At 49.3% G+C, this 19,794-nt stretch overlaps 1 protein-coding gene across 6 annotated transcripts in view; it reads right to left on the reverse strand.

The window, feature by feature from the left end:
* Positions 1-19,794, reverse strand: part of ACSL6 (acyl-CoA synthetase long chain family member 6) — a 47,018-nt gene that overhangs the window by 11,766 nt on the left and 15,458 nt on the right. For 3 of the 6 annotated variants that reach the window (XM_062638127.1, XM_062638126.1, XM_062638128.1), the window contains exons 2-13: positions 17,407-17,627; positions 16,026-16,140; positions 14,355-14,419; positions 13,726-13,827; positions 13,483-13,582; positions 12,796-12,974; positions 12,239-12,271; positions 11,388-11,439; positions 6,643-6,716; positions 3,557-3,769; positions 1,238-1,372; positions 41-175 (exon numbers count right to left, since the gene is read on the reverse strand). In XM_062638127.1, coding sequence (XP_062494111.1) covers positions 41-175; positions 1,238-1,372; positions 3,557-3,769; positions 6,643-6,716; positions 11,388-11,439; positions 12,239-12,271; positions 12,796-12,974; positions 13,483-13,582; positions 13,726-13,827; positions 14,355-14,419; positions 16,026-16,140; positions 17,407-17,627 — 1,424 coding nt within the window. Of the gene's footprint in view, positions 1-40; positions 176-1,237; positions 1,373-3,556; positions 3,770-6,642; positions 6,717-11,387; positions 11,440-12,238; positions 12,272-12,795; positions 12,975-13,482; positions 13,583-13,725; positions 13,828-14,354; positions 14,420-16,025; positions 16,141-17,406; positions 17,628-19,618; positions 19,640-19,794 lie in introns of those variants that run through there. The other 3 variants (XM_062638131.1, XM_062638130.1, XM_062638129.1) reach the window with 3 other exon arrangements.

The following is a 19,794-nucleotide window of genomic DNA, read 5'->3' on the forward strand; positions in this document are numbered from 1 at the left end:
AGAGCTCTTTGACCTTAGCCTCACTTCTTAAATGCCTTACCTGTATTTTGTTGAAGAACAGTTTATCCCACAAGCTGTCATTTCTGATGATCCCCTTTCGAACTTCAGCCTTTTTCCTTCTTGCAGCAAACTCCAGAACCCAGCGCTTGAGGGATGTGTCTGCCTGGCTGAAGATCTGCAGCACACAGAGAGAGCATCAGTAGCTGCTCTTACCATCACAGCACCCGGCTCTGCTGCTGGCAGGTAGGGTGCAGTGATGTTAGTGGTACTGTTAAATGAGGCTACGTGGGGCTTTGTTAGTGGGGATATAGAGGAGTGGTTTGTCTCATTCCGTGTGCTATTGTACCTGGTGTTTCCCTGGGAGATAAAACAGAGGGGATGGTAGTTGGCTGCATTTACATGACTGCTACTTCTATATGATTTCCATGATAGGATTCAATGAAATCATACAATTTGAGCAGCTGGGAATGAGTAACTTGACTACTGGAGCAGGTCTCGTTGCTGGCTGAGGAGGTGATGGGGGCTGCATTGACCTGAGCTTCATCACACACCAGCACGTACTACATCTCCACAAACAAGAAACCCGCAATGCTCATCCCTCTACTGAGGAACCAGAACCCCTGATCCAGCAGTCCTGACCCTGGGGGAAAATTACACCAGTAGCTTGTGCTTGAGCTCATCTTTAGAGGGTAGGTCTGCAGAGGAGTAAATATTCCCAGCTGGTCAAACAGATTTAACATGACCAGATGTGTCCTTAACACCTTCCAAGACTATCTCTTAGATATAAAGATTTCTAGATCCAAAATCCACCCCACATTGACACCACCTAAATCCTCATAGTCTGTTTGCAGCTCCTGATTTTCAGCTGTCATTGCCACCAGGAATAGAGGCCCAGCTTCCAAAACTGGTTGAAGGGCACAAAGAATCCTCACGCAGCCAGGTTTGACCAGTGTTTCTGGGATGAAAACATCCCTCATCTCTGGAAATGTCACTGGTAACCTCAGTGAGAACAGGGAATGAGGCTGATACGGAGGGATTTAATCCGTGTCAGCAGTCTGCATAAATCACCTTACACATTGAAGCAGCCCTGTCACTTACACAGGGTAAGAGTGTGTTAGCAGTAAGGCAGAAAGAGCATCGTCTGCTCAGGAGATCTCTGTGACTGAGGGGATTCTTTCACATAAGTCCTAGAGGGACATAAACTTTATTGACACAGAAAGAGCCAAGTTCCACTCACCTTATCATACATTCTGTTCAGCAGCCGCGGCACAACAGGGAAGATGGTTGGGCGCAACGCTTTCATGTCATCAGATAAGAGGCGGATATCGCCTTGGAAGAACCCGATGCGCCCTCCGTGGCAGTACACTACAGACTGATGGGAGGAAAAGGAACACGTGTCATATCCCTGCCTTTAATTCCCATGGCAAAGCAGCCCCCCCAAGCACAGAAATGCCTTTCCTAAAATCCTGCTTTCCAATATGGCAAAAAATGGGGCTTCAGAACTACATAAAAAAGTAACAGTAAAATTTGCACTGAACAGAAAGATCCAGATAGTTCTGGGCATTTCAGTACTGGCAATTCAGCATCCACCAAATTTGCCACTGGTTCTGGAAGAACAGGGAACCAAAGCTGTTTTGGAAGGGAATTCCCTTCATCCCCTGGATACAGGGATGGAGAAGTCTGAGTTATGGTCAGATTCTGGACCTGAACTTCTCCTTTAAGGCCAGGCCTACCACAGCAGCTCACAGCATGAACACCTACTGTCAATAAAGAAAGGGATATTAAGAAACACTGTAAAACACTGAGCAGCGCCCGGGTTTTAGGTGTTAATACTTTAGCTCTGTTTAAATACAACAATGTACTACGTTAGAGGTACAGTGCCTGATCCCATATCCCAGAAACAGAAGCCCCCTTCATAAAAGGTGCTCAACTTGTATGGAAACTACAGATCCAGAAGGTTTTGTGCTCGGAAAGCAGATGGGCCACTTTCACTGGATCAGAATAGAGCTGGATATGCAGGGTAGAGTGTGAGGAGCCCTGATCATCCGTAACCCCATAGAGGACTGAGAACATCAGCTCCCTTTAGTGCACTTGTCTCCCCCATATAACTAAACCAGTTTGAGACTCCTTTAAGACACACCTAAGTCTTTTTGTGGTACTCCTAATTATCCCTAACACTAACTGCAGTGCTCTCACTGCTCTGCCAACAGAGAGTGTGTCCAGCTGAAACCACATGTGATGTGGTTAATGACCAGTACACTGCTGAATCTGCGTTCCATGCTGCACATGCACGGGAATTGAAAAACAAGGAAAATATAATCAGTGGGGATTATAAAGAGAAATTTTAGCTTTAAAGAATGTATGTGTATAGTTTTCACTTAAGTTCCAGGAACTGATGGTGTGGGTAAAACTGGGGAAGCTGACGCAGTGCTGCTGTTCCAAATGCTTTTGAAAATGATTCTTTATCCCTTTGGGGAAAAACCTTCATACCAATGAGCTTTTTTAGCAGGGAGGATAAAGCTGAGCATCCTCTGGAGCCTGTTTCAATACAGCAACATCCTGTAAAACAAGGGGATCTCAAACAGTTCTCATGGTTTTTTCTCCCTCATCAGATGACTAAAGAGTTATATTATAGGGGTGGCACACTGACCAGCTTGCCTTGCCAGGGAAGAAAGGCTGTGCTGTGATTCACCAAACCTTCAGTGGACTTTCACTTCCAATTTGCAAGTATTTTAACAGGGCAGAACATATTACTTCTGGCACCGGTGTTAACTAAGAAGCAGAGTTTATACTCGGATGCTTGTCTGGCTCAAAAGCAATCACCCCTGAGAAAGCACAGAGCTGCAACTGAATCCGGGTCCAACCTGCACGCACTGGACCAGGTTTTAGTTTGCAGGTTCTCAGGCCAGGAGAACCGATGTGATCATCTCAGCGGGTGTGCCTGACAGCCCGACTGCAGCACAGATCTTCACTTGGCTTTTCGGGAGGAGATGAGAGAAGTCAGTTCTCAGGCTGGCCTGAGTCAGCACTGCTGTTTGCCATTGTTTCCAGGGGACACGGACCAGCTCATGCCCACCGAACGCTGCCCTGCCAGGAGGATCACGAGTGGCACATCACCATCTTGGTTTCCTCTTTCTCAGTGTCTGCAAGTTTTCTGCAGAGCTGGTTATTTATGCAATAAAAGGCTTTGAGCTGATGTAGAAAATGGCACAAAATTATCCTCTTGCTCCCCTGATACCTCATCCCAAAGTGCTCTGAAAAGCTGCCCCCAGAACTGTGCAAGTAGCAGTTTCTGCTCATGGACAAAGGGCTGGTTTCCAACCTCAAAGACACCAGCGTAAGCTGAAGAGCTTGGGAAGCTGTCCTGGAATTGCTCTGAACTCACGGCAAGGTCACTGAGAGCAGAGATGGGGCCCTGGTGTTATGCACATGGCACTTCTGGAGTACAAGCTTTTTTAGTGCTACAGGACATCGCTGGTTATTTAGTATTGTATTCATTTTATAGGGATTTTTTCGGTGTGGAAAAGGATGATTTCCACTGACACCAGGACCTTACCTGTACCATTCTCTCAAACATGTGTGCTAAAGGCAAATAGGAAATGTGTACATCCTCACAAGTAGGAGACCACTGACTCTGGAAGAAAACACAAGGAGCCCCACGAGGCCTCGTCAGTTCAGGCAGGTTTCTTACCTGTATAACTCGTTCAAACATGTGAGCCAGAGGCAGGAAGGAGATGAGCACATCGTCCTGTCTCGGAAAGATCACTTTCTGCAGGTGAAGGGCATGGGAGACAGAAAGGAAAGAAACACTGACAGGAAGACAACAAGAAAGTCATAAAACAATAAAAAGAAAAATGGCACCAGAGGAGCAAAAGGGTAAAGACTGTCAAGAGAGGAAGGGAGCAGCGCACAAAGTGAAGCGTTAAGCCATAGCGTCAATGAAGCTCGGTTAGCAGGAGTAAAGAGCACGGAGATGTACACAGAGGGCAGCGGAGAGGTCTCTCCGTGGCGGAAGGCGCATTGCATCCACACAGCTCACGCTGGAAACGGAGGCTCACCCTGACAGAGAATCCCATTTTATCCATTGCTTTCTACCAGGAGGTGCCGAGACCAGGATTCGCGCCCTCAGCTCTGCGCAGACCCGCAGGATCCTGGTGCAAACCTGCAGGAGCCTCCCGGGAATGCTCCGCAGCGCATCCCTATTCCCCATTGCACGGAGCCCAGCGGAGATCACAGTGTTACTAGCGTCAAAGCTATCATTTTGTTTTCCTCCTTTTCCTTTGGTTAATCATTGGTTTGAATCAGAATAGGTGGGAAAAATTAATGACTGTTTTTCAGCTGCAAAAATTAATGACTTCTGTTAGTGTTTCTTGTCATTTGAAGTGATTAAAGTGGAATTTTAAGGGCATTATCAGTGCCCCACAGACAGGTGTGGGGAGGGGGGAAAGCTGGACAAATTACGCCAGAAATAGTTACCAAAGTCTTCAGTTTGCCAGGGTTTTAACTCTCTCACAGGCTGGAACAAACACAGGCCCCGGGAGCCTTACTCAACCCATGCCCTACCTGCTTTACTGCCTGCCTTTCCAAGGGTAAGGCTTGCTAGAACATTACAGATAAGAAAACCTGAAAGCCTGATTACCCAGTAACTTGCCCCAAGGCCAGTGGTTAGAGGAAAATGGGTATAAAATCTATTAGCCCACAGTATTAGCAGTTTATACCCACTTTTATCTCCACTGCTGTGATGGAATGGATAACCCATGGCCTGGGACACGGCACTGAAGGGAGGCACAGGAGATACTTCCTTAGGGAATATCTTATTGGAGTTAAATCTGGGCAAGTCAGACTGTGGGATGTTCTCCCACCCGTTACCTAGTGAAGTCAAACGTGATTGACAATATGGGTGTTTTCAGCATCCCATTTCATATGATTTCCTGTGTCAGCCTGAATTAAGCCATTAGGAGCTGCAGATCTGATTATACATTATTTCAGGTTGGCCTCGTTTTCTGCAAGCACAGGAATGTAAACCCATTAGCATCACTCGCTGTGCTGCTTTTGTTTTTAACACTGCTTTATGTGCCCAGATCATAAATGGTTTTGTTTTAAATCAGACCAAAGCGATGACACTGAATAGTGCCTCACAGTTGGCACAGGTGTCCAGTTAAATGCAGAATGAAAACAGCTTCTTAGCATCTGAGAACAGCCTTATAAGAGCTCTAGGGTCACTTCAAAAACTGTTCTATTGATCAGAATCCCTGAACTAAGCAAAACTGGCACAGGAGTGTGTGAGCAGCAGATCTGCAGCTCTTCTCAGCTTTATGTATCTTGATTTTGGTGATTTACTGCTTCCAAATCTGTTCCATTTTGCTCCATTGCATTTCTGTGGTTAGCATTGCCCTACTTGTGTGGGTCGGCTACAGGCATTTGCACTCCCACCAGCACCACTCTGGGGACTGGATGTGCAGCCACTTACACCAGACTTCTGTCTCCATCTGATACCTCCAAGAGTAATCAGAGTATCTCATTGCCAAAGTATCTCAGTGCCATCAACAAACACTGAATCCATTTCTGTGGGCCAGTCCTGGAAGCTGCTGAGTTGCCCCAGCTCCCTCTAAACCAGTTCTCTTCCAACATAAATGGTCCTGCCCTTTGAAGCTCAGACCTATATGCACCAGCTTTCATTTGAGCATCTCACTGCCTCTGATGCCAATGGCAGCTCCGTGCTGTGAAGCCCAAGGGCCGGCTGCAGCAAGCTGTTGGCATTTCATACTGGGAATTACTGGAGTCACAACCCCGCAAATACTCGAACGCATGAGTTCAGAGGGACTCCTCACATCACATTCCTTACAATACAGGTCTGGAAATCTACGAAAGTTCAAGGATTAGGATAACTAGACTGCAGCATTTTCACCACCAACAGTAACACCAGCAAAGGGTAGAAGGTGACTTATTGTCCACCCGTGTGTACATCACTGCTTTATGGAATTGCCTGTTTACTACAAAAAATAGATTCAGTGTATTTGTTAGGTCCTTAGCATGCTGTGCTAAAGCAATTCTGCTTCCTGTATCATTTCTAAACACGAGTTTATGCATTGCCTAGAACATTATACAGGTACTTGGCCAGTGCTATGCTTTTTTAACAGGTATTACAGAAAGTAAGATATACTTTGGTACCAATGAAATTAATCATTCTTGTAAAAAACTTCTATATTCTTTTATATATATACATATGTACTTTATAAGCAGAGAGGTTTAAGTGAGTGAGGACATTGTGTGGGCACAGTGGGACACAAAGAGCACAAGCAGACCCTCTACACTTTTCCAAGCACCACTGGCACAGTGCTTGTTTGCTCTCCTTATTCTTCGAAAGGCGTCAATGAATTGGTTTGCACGAGCCAACATTGCTCCTCAGAAGCACTTTGTGCCCTACAGAGCCAGGGAGCCAGTGCTGGACAGGGGATTTAATGCCCTGCAGTGCTCTAAGATCAGACTCGCTCCCGTTTCTATGGATTTGGCCTTGCGAGTAAGAGAAATTTCACCTCTCATCTGAAAAGTCACTTTTCCTTTCCACAAAGCCCATGCAGGACACAGCTTAACCCCCCAACCCCCTGCATGGGGCAGTGTTTTCTAGAGCAGGGTATTCACCTCCGTCACTTTCAGAAAGCCCGAAAAGTCCGCGACCACGTTCCCGTGGGTCAGCATGGCACCTTTGGGGTTCCCTGTGGGAAACAGAGAGAGATTTGGCAGATGAGCAGCAGGGAAACTTCCAAAAGCTCAACAAAAAAAAAGGCAACAGAAATGGTTAAACCGTTAAATTCTGCATTTGAAACCGTAACTTCCTCAGTCACCTCCGTGCAGTGGCCTGCACCAACAGCATTTAGTGCAGCACTCAGAGTGTCATAAAGTGATGCCGTAAGCACAAGTATTTCTGTTGGAGACTGAACAACACTTTCCATCACAAACAGCCCAACTGCAATTTGTGAGAGCGCTCGGATGGAGCAGTTCGATGAGCACGGCTGTCAGACCGCGCTGGCTGCTCCCAGCCTCTCCAATGGGATGTCTTTCACACAGATTTTGGCTAAGAATGATCTTCAGTACCAAGAAAGCCCATTTAAAAAGCTGTCAAGCTCTTACCTAGCCCATGCACTGGATAACCCTGTTATCCCTGCAGGAAACGGGCAATACACAGTAAAAATCAGGCTACAAGAAGGCCCTGTGAGACTGTGATTAAGGGAAGTCATTAATGCTGCCAGCAGCAGAGCAGAGGTGGAGACAGCACTGAGCCCATAAGGGAGCCACATCCCAGTGCAGTGCTGGGCGCTGCGCCTGCAGTGATTCACCTCCACACTGTCAGTATTTGCCTTTTCACCCTCTTTTCTCTCTTCTGCATTTCATATCTGTTCATACACCAAAATACTGGGTTTGTCAAGCGGCAGACACTGAAATCTCCACCACCCAGAGCCAAGGGTTCCATCCGAAACTCCCTGCTTATAGTGCTGGCTCAGAGGACTCTGCACATCCTCCTGCCACAGCACTGTCCCTTTCCATCACCCTCAGAGGGTTTATTGCTGAAAAGAAGGTGCAGGTCAGCTCGAATCAAGATTACGGAGCCAGCCTCTCTCTCCCCAGCGTGCTTTTAAGCAGATTGGTTTAATTCAATCACGCCACTGCAGCGTAGCTCCTGCTATGCCATGCGGAAGCTGATCAGAGGAGCTTTGCCCGTAGGTACCTTGCGTAGCCCCAGCACTGGGATACCCCAGGAGCTCTGCAATCCTGTTACAGCTAATGATGGATGCAACAGAACGATAACCCAGCAGAGATTTCGCCCTGGTTTCCTCAGATTAGGAAGGGAGCGGCGGTGTTTTGTGAACTGGTTTCAGCACAGGAAGATATTCTTAATCCTCTTGGTTTGGGGTCTGTTGGCACCCACGTGGCACAGCCCAGCTCGCTGCTGATCCCTGTGCCCTGCCTGTTCCCTGTCACTGCCTCTACTCAGCTTTGTGCCAATAGTTAAATAAAGGCCCAAGCAGAAGTAGTCATCATTGCAGGCATTTATTGCACTAAATCAGGATGTTTTGAACACAGTGTATTTTACTGAAACCCCATGCTTGGTGTCCCAAGTGCCTGGGAGCAACTCGGTCCTAAATCCTTGCAGATGAACAGGGTGCACAGGGGATATTTTGCTCTCATATTCATCCTCATCCGAAGCTTGGAGGTGAAGCTGGGGCTGACATGATGTTAGGTTAGGCTCCTGCCCCAACGTGTTGTACCTCAGGCTTGTAGCACCAGCTCATACAGGCAGGTTTCATTTACAGGCCCTTATTTTCACAGCACACATGGATCCAGATGTCAGGAAAGCTCCATGAACCAATGTTGCTTGATCCAGAAACCACTTGTTAGTTGTATTTAGCCAAATACATATGCTCAGCCCTGGCAATTCTATCCATAGCCGGACTCTCGCAGCATAACACAAGTTCTTCCATGTTGGCACCAGCAGGTCACACACAGTGAGGAGGATGTGCTCAGTACTGGCTTGTAAGTTCAAAACTGTGCCTACCACCTATACCAATGGCAGATCTGGCTCCTGCACCTTGGCACAGCTCTGCAGCCTTCTCCTGGAAGATTTCATAGAAACCCAGACTGGTTTGGGTTGAAGGGACCTTAAAGCTCATCCAGTTCCAACCCCTGCCACGGGCAGGGACCCCTTCCACTAGAGCAGCTTGCTCCAAGCCCCTGTGTCCAACCTGGCCTTGAACACTGCCAGGGATGGGGCAGTCACAGCTTCCCAGGTGCTTTTAACTCAGACTCCTGTATCATCCCACCTCTAACACCACTGATCTGCTTTGGCACCATTGAGACCACAGCCTGTCCAGGATCCTGCAAACAGGACACAGAGGAAGGACCCATGATGCTCACACTGCTGCAGGTGTGCCATGGTGCTTTGAGCAGAGGCACTGAATCTGCATCAAAGACAGAGGTGTTCCAGAACAAACCATGCTCCCATGGGAGCTGCAGCTCTTTGGGATGGGGGATTCCTGCAAATTCCAACTTTCTTTAGTAGCTGTAAGAGCAACCAACAAAAGGGATCCCTCTTGCTACGAGCCCCTTCCCAGAACTACCACTTTGAGATTAAAAGGTTGGCAGTGATACTGCTTTCCCTTTAAAATAAATCAATGCCAGACCTGTAGCACTGCTCTCAAGCATGAATTCCCTCATCCAGACACTCTTTGTGAGTGTCCCGTTACGGAACAGGGCCAGGTAGTAGCCCGGGTATGGCAGTTTCTCCTTGTCTTGGTGCCAGGCTGGTTTGGCAGCTCTCATAAGCAAGAGAAGAACCTTTTCCATGTTGCTAAATGGGTCTTCCGAGCAGCAGCTCCGGCACTGACTCAGTGGTGTGATCCGTCAGCACTTTGGGATGCAGGCGCTCCTCTCCTCCAGCACACAGGGATATGCACTGACAGGCTGTGAGGAAACGCTGGGAAGCAGTTTTTATCCAATGGGTTCGAGGTGGATCCTTGAGGAAATGACAGCTTGCTTCTCTGATGGTTTGGGGGCATCTCTGTGCCTCTGGCCCACTTCTGAGTGCTGATGATTCCTGGGTACCACAATGAAAGCTGGTCTTGACATCTTGTCATCTGAGCTCAGCAGTGTCAGCCTCTCCCAGGGCAGGCCTTTGGGCATCTGATCCTATCAAAGAAAAGCAGACAATAAAAGACCACTTCTGGGGTTCCTTATAAACAGCTGAAATTATTTCCCATTCTACAATTTCCAGGTTACAAACTCTCCAGCTGAGGTTTGTTTCACATCATACAAAAGGATTTAGAGCCTTTGAGGACTGAAAAAGCCCTTGAGAACACATCCATTGGAAGAAAAGTCTAAATCTGGTCATTAAAAATAGCTTGGCATGTGCTATATAAAGAGCCAAACCTTTTAGATCAAAACACAACATGGAAGACAGATCAGAGCGCTGATACAACCCCTGGAAAAGGCATGAAGTGATGTGCAAAGTCCTCCAGCAGCAGAGGCTGGGCTGATGGCTCACAAAGCATTGCTCTGTGAGTTTTTGTTAGGAAATGATGTGCAGGATAAGGAATCTCGGATTCGGATGGGAGAAAACAAAATGCTCCCTGGTTGTCCTATTTCTGTAACTTCAGGCATGTTCCTAAGAACAGCACAAAGTCGGGAGCCAGCCCAGGAGATTGCGTTTGGGAACAGAAAAACCAAACCCCTTCTCTGGTCAGAATGTCTGATTTAGAACTAAAAATATTGACAAAAACATGACCTGAAAAGAAATCACTGCTCTGCCCTTTAAAAGCCACACAAACACATGGTGCCCCACTGTGCCTGCAGGCACAGCTCCTCTGGATTCCTGCCATTCCAGGTTGTGCCCTGCCACTTTGCACTGGCAGAGCCGGTGCTCCCAGCCCACGGGCTGTGATGTCCATACCCTGCACTGGGATCAATCTTTTCCTCTTAGGGATTCCCAGTGCTAAGACAGAGCAGAGTTCAGGCTCCTTTCACACCGTGCACTGCCCTGGGGTACCCCGAAGTGCCTGGACCTCAAAACTAAGAGCAAAGGTAAAATCCCTAAAGCCTTTTAACACATTTTGAGTTTGCATTTGGAGTTGATAAAGCAGTTGCCTACCTGACCTGCAGTACAGGTCTTCTCCAGGAGGTGGAAGATGAAGATGTCTCCTCTTGTCCAGCCTCATCTTCAGCCTTTGCTCTCTGCAGGCTGAGCAGCACAAGCAGCTCCCCTTCCTGGAGGGCAGCTTGGTGTCAAGCAGCATCTTCTGCTTGCCTTGGTCAGTGGAGGCCAAATCAAGGATGCTTTGGGCTAGGGCCAAGCGTTGGGCAACACCAGGAGCAGAGGTGAACCTGGAAGAGCTTGGTCTCTTTCTGCAGGTAAGTTCTCAAGAGCAGGAAATTCCTGCAAACTGTATGAAAATCAGGGTCTGGAGAGAGGGGAAAGCTGTGTCTGCTAAGAACAGGCAGGGAAACGATGCTGCTCCTCACTGAGAAAAAGGGGCCAGTGGCTCATGAGTACCAGCAGCGTGGTACCCCATGGCCAGCACACGAGCAAGCTGGGGCTGGGGACACTGGTGTGCTTAGGATACAGAGGATGAAACAGGGCACAGATTTCCAGACAACTGGAAAATGATTCTACAGAAGTGTACATCATGGAATGCAAGTGAAAAATAAATATACCAGTATTTGTAATTTGCAGCCTACAGACAGGTATATACACATATATCCTTAAACATTAAAAATGCATGGAAATATCATTGCTATATCAGTATAACATCAAGTTGGCACATATTAAGGTGGTATTAATAATTCATTTAAAAATCTAGTCTAAGATTTTGAGATTAAAATGTCTCTTTTTTTACCTGTGGTGCCACTAGTAAAACAGACAATTGAGAGGTCTTCTGGTCGAGGAGGCTGGAAATGCACAAGGAGAATAAGGAGATCACATCAATCAAAAGCAGATAGGTCAATGGCAGACTCTTGTCATTGTATAAACTTTAAGATCAAACCAGTTCTGTTTCAACACTGCCATAAAAAGCGCTCCTTCCCCTTGGCATATATTAAAGACCATCATTATAGTCTTTATCAGGATTCTTCAGCTGATGCAGACTCTATTCCTCCCTTATGTTTTGTTCCAGGTGCACAAAGGGCATGCTTTAATGTAAGAGGACTGTGATGGAGTCTTTGTCTTGCTAGGATTTTCAAAGACAGCATCTCTACCTGTAGGTGTGTGGGAAAACCTGAGATAATTTATTCATTTCCTGATAAATGCTGGGGATACTCAGCAGGACACAACTTTCTGAAGCTGTTTCCAGGAGTATCTCTTGAGTTTGGCTCAACAATGGCATTTAATTACTGTGTCATTGAGATGTTCAGCAAGGATGAACTATCTCAGCTCTTCCTACCCTATAACTGAGGGTAGGAAGCGAATGCTGCACATCCCAGAGAGCTGGTGGATGCTCCATCCCTGGAGACATCCAAGGCCAGGCTGGATGTGGAGCAACCTGATCTAGTTGAAGGTGTCCCTGCTCATTGCAGGGGGTTGGAACTGGATGAGCTTTGCAGGTCCCTTCCAACCCAAACCGTTCTGTGGTTCTATGATCCCAGTGGATGGTACTGACAGTCCTGAGCAAGCCTTTCCCTCTTGGGCACTGAAGTAAACATAGGAGCCAGCTGCAGCTGTGAGTGGGAGAAGCAGCACATCAACACTCACCACAGGCACATGGCGACTCTCGCGGCCACAGTCCTGAAAGAGATTAAAGCAACAAAGATGATTTCCACTTTGACTGCCGTGGTGTAACCCACTTGCTAATAACCCACTGAGGGACAGGGGGAGCTGCAGCAGAAACATCTGTGCCTGGTAACTTAAGTCATCTTCTCTATCCAAAGCTTCTTGCATTAACTGCAATCCATCCTTGGTTTAAGTAGAGCTTGGATTGCTTGAGCTGGATCCAGACTGTTGCATCAGTGTAAGGCTGTAACTACATGTAGGAGGGCAGTGTCTCAAACAGCAGCCTCCCTTCCCAGGGTTAAATAGCATGTGTGTGATATCTTCTGTGAGCAGGAAGGCTTGAAATGTTGGCTCCCCAATCAACAAGGAATTACACACCAAGGGGCAGCCACACTGAGCATCAATATCATCAGCCACAGGCTGCTCTTTTGTGCTCTCCAGACACTGAACCTGCCACACAGCTCACAAGTCCCTGTTTGTTTTACTGGCTTCTTACAGAAGCTACAAAACAGAGTAAAAGGAAAGAAGCACACACTGACCTCCACCTCCTGCATGGTCTGGATGCGAACTCCACAACGCCTCCCTCTCTCCGTCAGCTCCTTTTCAAAGGGGTCCATCAGGATGATGGAGCTCAGACCCGGCGTTTCTCTCCTCTCCACGTGGTCCAGGAGTGTTCTGGCCTTTTCGGGCTTGTCACAAATGACCGTGGAGATGTCAGCTGGAAGAAAAGTCCCCGAACAAGCTGTTCACATCTGTTTCCTAAGGCCAGACTGGCTGCTGGCTCGTAGCATTGCATCAGTGCTGAAACTCACCTCAGGAAACCCAGAGCATAACAAACATTTCTCCTAGGAAATCACTGCGATTTAGTCTCATCTAAATCAGTGCCAGAGCTGCAGCTGACATCTACGGTTGTGCTGGGATTCAGTTCAACGTGCTAAAATTGATCACCATGTGGGCTAAAAAATCTATGAGGCACAATAGGAAGCAGCACAGGAGTGGGTGGCCATGGAGTAATTCCCACAGCCACCAGAGCAGTCCCATCCACCACTGTGCATGACTGGGCACATGGGAAGTGCAGACCCATCATGGGGACGCAGAGCTCCCCAGGAACCTCTTAGGTGACTCCAAGACAATGAGCAAACTGGCCTGGCTTGTGGAAAGCAAAGGAAAGTGAACGATTCCGAGCCACAGAGGGATTTCTGAGAGGACATCAATTCTGTCTTTACCTGTGTTGACGATGTAACGAATGGCTCCGGGACCCAAGGTGTCGTAGAGGGGAACCACCACCATGGAGTAGGTGTAGCAAGCCAGCTCGGAAATGATCCACTGCAGGAGGACATCAGAGCATGAAGGTGAGAAAGGGGCTATGGGAACAGATTTAACCCACTTGAGAACAATCCTCAAGTTTAAAGCAAGCTCACAAGCCAGGAACATTATTAATACAGCATCAATTGAGTTTATAACCTCACCTCTGGGCGGTTCTGAGCAAAGACCCCAATGAACTGCTTCGTGGATGGCTTGCAGCCCTGCTGAATTAGGCCTGAACCCAGGGCTTCTGCTCTTTCAGCCACCTGGAATGTGAAGAGAAAAAGAATACATAAAAGATGAACGTCAGCAATACCAGACTAAGTGGACTCTGAGCTTGCGCAGGGAGGCTCTCAGATTCTCATGTTTGCTATCTAAAAGCCCAGTGTTCTACATTATGGTGAGCCATCAGTAGCTGACTAGCAGCTGACCTCTGGCTGGCAATGCCCCATGGATTTGGGGTGTGTCAGTGCCACTGTCAAGTGTGTGCTAATGGCATTGAGGTGGTCCCTGAGAGCCAGCACACCTGTATAACACCTGGGATGTGCCTGGCTGGGGAAACAGCCCTCACACATCAGCACATCAGCAACCTCCCAGTCAGTGCATGCAAATAAAACCTGGAGAGGGGCTTTGACAAGGGCCTGTAGGGACAGGCCAAGGGGAATGGCTTTAACCTGCCCGAGGGGAGGCTGAGATGAGCTCTTAGGCAGAAGCTCTTCCCTGTGAGGGTGCTGAGACCCTGGATGAGTTTTAAAGCCCTTCTGCCCAAGCCATTCCATGATTCCCAGCTCACCTCCTTGTAGGACAGCCACTGGTAGGGCTGATTTGGCTTCCTGAAACCCAGGCAGGGGCCGTTTTCTGGAAGACACAAGCAGAGATGATGCAGTTAAGGTGCTGCCCAGCACCACGCTGCAGGGATGCAGCAGAGCTCCCAGAGAGTGAATCGGTTGCTGCCAGGGTTGACTCTCACTCCTGGGACAGAGCTCACAGGAGTGCAGCTAATGGAGACCAGCTGCTGGGATCCCCCAGCCCCTTCAATCCTCCTCCCTGGGCTGCAGCAGGGACAGCGGCAGTTTGCCCCCATCAGCCTCATTAAAAGACCCTTCTCCGAAGGCAGTGCAAGCATTCATGTCTGCCAAGGGCTGCCATCCCAAACAGCAGCTCCCACTGCTTTCACTGCCTTTTGATTTAAACACTTCAAAGTGAAAACTGCTGTTTTTAGCCCAGCCTGCTCTGGAGGAGGGGGAAACGATGCACAGCACTATGTGACAGGAGCGGTATTGGAAATGCTCAATTTATTTGCTAACAGTGCTTACCTGCACGAGATCCATCCCTCCAAACTCCTCCTGAGTTATTTATCTACCCCTGTGCTGCAGGGTGGAATATTTGCAATTCCACTGAGGCTTTTGATGGCACCAGAAGTAATGTGACAGTGAAACTGTTGTGTTCAACAAGGCAGGACATCATAAGCAGCAGACACAGAAATAGTTATGGCAGAGGAGGGAAGAGTCATCGTGGCTTTTTAGAGTGGGAAATGAGGTCTCACAAGTGTGTAAGAGCTCTTTGATGACAACATCGATCGTGGGGTAAGGGTGATGGACTGATACCATGCTCGGCTTCCCTAAGGGCTTCTGGTAGAGCCCTTGCCCTGCCCTGTTGTGGGATACAGGGCTATAAGCTGTGTGAGTAACTGATGCAAAGGCAGCAACAAGGAGAAATAGCTATCAGTGTCTGCAGCGGAGGAAGAGCTCTGTTGGGTTCCACAGTTGTACACCCGCATCAGCCCTGTGTAATGAATTCAGAAACACTCCAGAACTGAATAATGTACGATGAGCTTTCCTGACGCTGCAGAATTCAGGACATTAAGGTATCTGCCAGTGGCAGCAAAGGGATCTTGCAGTACCAGGAGGCTGCACAGTAAAATTCAATGGCATTAAGGGCAAAATAATGCATGTTGCAAATAATAACCCTCATCCCACATGTAATGGTCCTCTATAGTTTCTGGGCCTCCCAAACTCTCTTAGACTCTACACTCTATAGGCTTCTGTACTTTACTGTCCTGCTGTTCTCTTTTAGTCTCCCTTTCTCCTTAGCAATCATATCTCCTTCAGTTTCCCACTCTTGTTTCTCTATTCTTTGTGCCCTCCTGTACCCCTGGGGACTCCAGCACTTTTTCAGCCTCTCCACACTATTTGTGCCTCCTCCATTCTTTCAGCCTCTGCAACTGATTTCTACAGTTTTGTGGCTTCCCACATTCTGATGGCCTCCCGCTCCTTTTTTGGGTCTCCCATGCTCCGTTAACCTTTGAAGTCCAAATGGGCACCTACACACACACTTTTATGGGCTCCTGCACTCTCAGCCTCTACACTCTCTAAGCTTCCCTAAGCCTTTGAGCCTCCCTCACCATTTGGGACTCTGCGTTATTCTCCGCCTCTCCCCTCCTCTGCTCCTACTGTGCTCTCACCAGAGATGCTGAAGCCCCTCCTGAAGACCTCGTACATGGTCCTGGCATCATCGTAGTAGTGCGTCAGGAGCTGCGGGCTGTCCCCGATCACCGACCGGCGTGCTCCATCCAGGCCCTGCGTGACATGATGTGACAGGATGTGAGGCAGCACCACCCGATGGGCAGGAGATGGGGAAACCCCGAACCAGAAAGCAGCATGCTCCACGGATGCCATATTCCATCCCCAGCACCCAAAGGGATGGGAGAGGTGGTACATCCACCTTGGCACCCCAGTAACATGGAGAACAGTGGAGACCTTCGACCTGGACAGGTGATGGTTGATATTTCCCAAGGAGGAATTGTGAATCCATAAGTAACAGGGTGGGGATGTGCTGGGGAGAAACTGCTCTGGGATCCACAGATCCCCAGGGCTGGTACAACAGCACCTTCTCAAGGACATCTGGTCCAACAGGAAGAACAGGACTGCAGACCCAAGTGCATGGGTTCAATAGAGGTGTTTTAGAGTGGGCAGGGTCAGAGTGACCAAAGCAGGACTGTGAAGTGAGCCAGAAAAAGCCTCACTAAAGCCCTAAACACAGGGGAAAACTCTCTGGGGAAGTGTAAATACTTCCAATCATTTTAAGATGATGGAATTACAGTGACATTTTAGAGGGGACATCATAAAAAGCTTTAAAAATTCCCATCGCACTTTCAGATATTCATTTAAATGGAGCCAATTTTCAGATTTATTTCTCCTCTTTAAACCAGAGCAGCTCCATTAATCTTTAAAACCCTTTGCAGGCATGAAAATTAACAAGTCCTCAGGCTCTGAGCATGGATTCGGGTCTCCTGTTTGCTATTATTACACAGTTTGCATCAGCAGACTCAGCAAACAAGCGCCAGCCGATTTGATCCCATCAGTGGCTGCCTTTCAGTGGTTTCTCCCGTGCAGTAGCAGCTCCTGTAACGTTGGGTCATGGCAAAGCTAAGACCAAACTGTTGCTGGGAATCCAAGAGAATAAATCAATGGGCTGTGTTCTAGTTTTCCAGGTTACAGATAAAGGTGAATTAAGGAGAGGAGAGATCCCTGGCATAGCGCGCTGCACGTCCGATGTCAGCATTGTCCGGGTTCAAACTTAAACAGGGGAGATTTAGGTTGGATGTAAGGCAGAAGTTCTTCATCGTGAGGGTGGTAAGACCCTGGAATGGGTTGAACGGAGAAGCTGTGGCTGCCCCATCCCTGGCAGTGCTCAAGGCCAGGTTGGACACAGGGGCTTGGAGAAAGCTGCTCTAGTGGAAGGGGTCCCTGCCCGTGGCAGGGGCTGGGGCTGGAGGAGCTTTAAGGTCCCTTCAACCCAAACCAGGCTGGGGTTCAGTGATGTCGGGATGCCCCTGGCCTCACCTCCACCTCCTCCGATTGCATCCGCAGGTCGCAGGGCGGCTTCACGGCGCGGGGCCGGCTGGCGAACCAGTAGGCGACGACGGCGGCGAAGGCGCCGATGCCCACGAGCGCCGAGGCGGGCAGGCTGCGGAAGAGCTGGCTCAGGTCATCGAACTCGGGCAGCCGCAGGCTCCGCAGCAGCTCCTGAGCCTGCATCTTCTCCGCCAGCGACACGGCGAACTCTGCAAGAGCCACAGGGATGGGTCAGGGCAGCGTCCGGTGCCGGCCCTTGTCGGGCAGTGCAAACGCTGCTCTGCAGCAGTCAACAGAGAGAGAACAGCATCTATGGAAGAGATAGGAGGATGGAAGAAACATCCCTACAAGGGTGAGCCGGAGCAGACGGCTCGCTCCTGAAGGGCAACCGAGTACACGTGTGCATTGGGTGATGCAGCTGGAGTTTCCTGCAGCAGGAAGATGCTGTGATGAGCTCTAGGATCCAGTTATGACTGAGCCCTCAGGGCTTCCCTGAGCAATACAGGGGCTGCTGGTGGCCACAGAGTCAGGCAGCACAGCACCGTCCAGCCACAAGCCCTCGGCTCATGGGCAGCAGAGCGAAGCCAGTGTGCCTCTGTGTGCACAACACCAGGCAGACAGCTCCGAAACACCACCTTCACGTTCCCAACCTTGTGTTCCTTACGATGCACATCAGGGTAAACAACAGGTGATTTACCAAGGAAGTTTCATTTCATCACTGAAGTGTTTCCTGGAAGAAACTGCAAGGACTGCAGAGCGGAGATAAGGCAGTGCTGGTATCGGGATGGGAACATGGCACCGCAGGGCCCCCACCCTGCAGCCACACCAGACACGGTGCCTCCGGGTGCTCCGTGGTGCCAGGGCATTCCCTAACGGGCAGCACCATGGTCCTGCTGTGGGAAGGGCTGGAGCCCTGGCCCCTCCAACACAGTGAGGCTGATGGGGACCCTGGCACTGAACCTGAAAGCAAAGAGAAAACCTTTTCTCCTTTGCTGTAACAAGGGCTGTGCATGGAGGAGATAGCAATGGGATAAGTTTTGGGATAGGATGGCAACACTCTGCTCTCATTCCCTCTGTACCTGCCAGCATCACAGTGCTGTGAGCAATGGGCTGGACCCATAAAGTGAGCGCTGCTTCCTGGGGAAGCAGAGGGCAAGCAGCTGATGGGGCATCATTCCAAACACCTTAGTTTTCTCTTTGCACCCCGGAGAGAGGGGCAGGGCAGCAATCCCACTGCTCCTGGGGTACAAAGGTACACTGTCCTCAGGGGACTCCTGGCTGGGTGCTGAGCACACAAGCAGCATCGTAAATACCAGTAAGGGCCCAGTATCAACTCCCTGCCAGGGAGTCTCCAGTAACGGCCAGCCCTGCGAGGGACAAGCCAAACAGATGCTGCAGAGGAGGGGATCCAAACAGTTAAGGTTTCCTGTTAAGCCCCACGGCTCTATTTATGACTTTAACAGCAGTCAAGACCTTAAAGAAGAAGCTTTTCTGGTGCAGGAGCCCCTTTCCTCTCACCCTCTGGCCTCGCTCCAGCCTATGGAGCCACGGAGTTATTAACGGGGGGGCTTCACTCCCATGAGGGGCCAGGGCTTCCTGCACAATGGCACCAGTGACGTTAACACAAACCAGCTTTTTTCCTCCCGGGAACAGTGTCTGGGTTATGTTGAAGGTCAGGAGCACCTCCCCGCAGCCTTTCCCCATGCTTGTGCCAAGGCAGCTCTGGAGGCCAGCACAGAGCAGCCCCAGACAGGGGTACCCCTTGCACAGGGCTCTGGAAGAGGCCCTTAAGTTTGCTCAAACAAAAGCCCACAGCAAACAATTAACCTCAACCACTACAATTTGGGGGGGGGGGGGGGGGGGGCAGCAGGGGGGGTAGGGACAGGCCAAGGGGAATGGCTTTAACCTGCCAGAGGGGAGACTGAGATGAGCTCTTAGGCAGAAGCTCTTCCCTGTGAGGGTGCTGAGGCGCTGGCACAGGGTGCCCAGAGAAGCTGTGGCTGCCCCATCCCTGGCAGTGCTCAAGGCCAGGTTGGACACAGGGGCTTGGAGCAAGCTGCTCCAGTGGAAGGGGTCCCTGCCCGTGGCAGGGGTTGGGGCTGGAGGAGCTTTAAGGTCCCTTCCAACCCAAACCAGGCTGGGATCTACTGAGCTTACATTAGTAAGTGAAAGTGGGGAAGCAGAAGCAGAGTGAACTTACCCCGTCAAAGGAAGTTTCCAGCTCCTTTGAGTCCTCTTAATTCGACTGAGACCTGTACTTCAGTCACTGACCCCGTTTCTGCACTACAAAGCTCTCCCATCATGCCTTCTGCAACAGTTCATCTTGATTTCTGCACCTAAAGTGATTCATGATGAGCCCAGACTTGCTTTGCTCAG

This window comes from Pezoporus occidentalis, unplaced genomic scaffold (genome assembly GCF_034315485.1).
Source record: "Pezoporus occidentalis ecotype Australia unplaced genomic scaffold, CSIRO_AGI_Poc_V1 ctg55, whole genome shotgun sequence".
Lineage (NCBI taxonomy): Eukaryota > Metazoa > Chordata > Aves > Psittaciformes > Psittacidae > Pezoporus > Pezoporus occidentalis.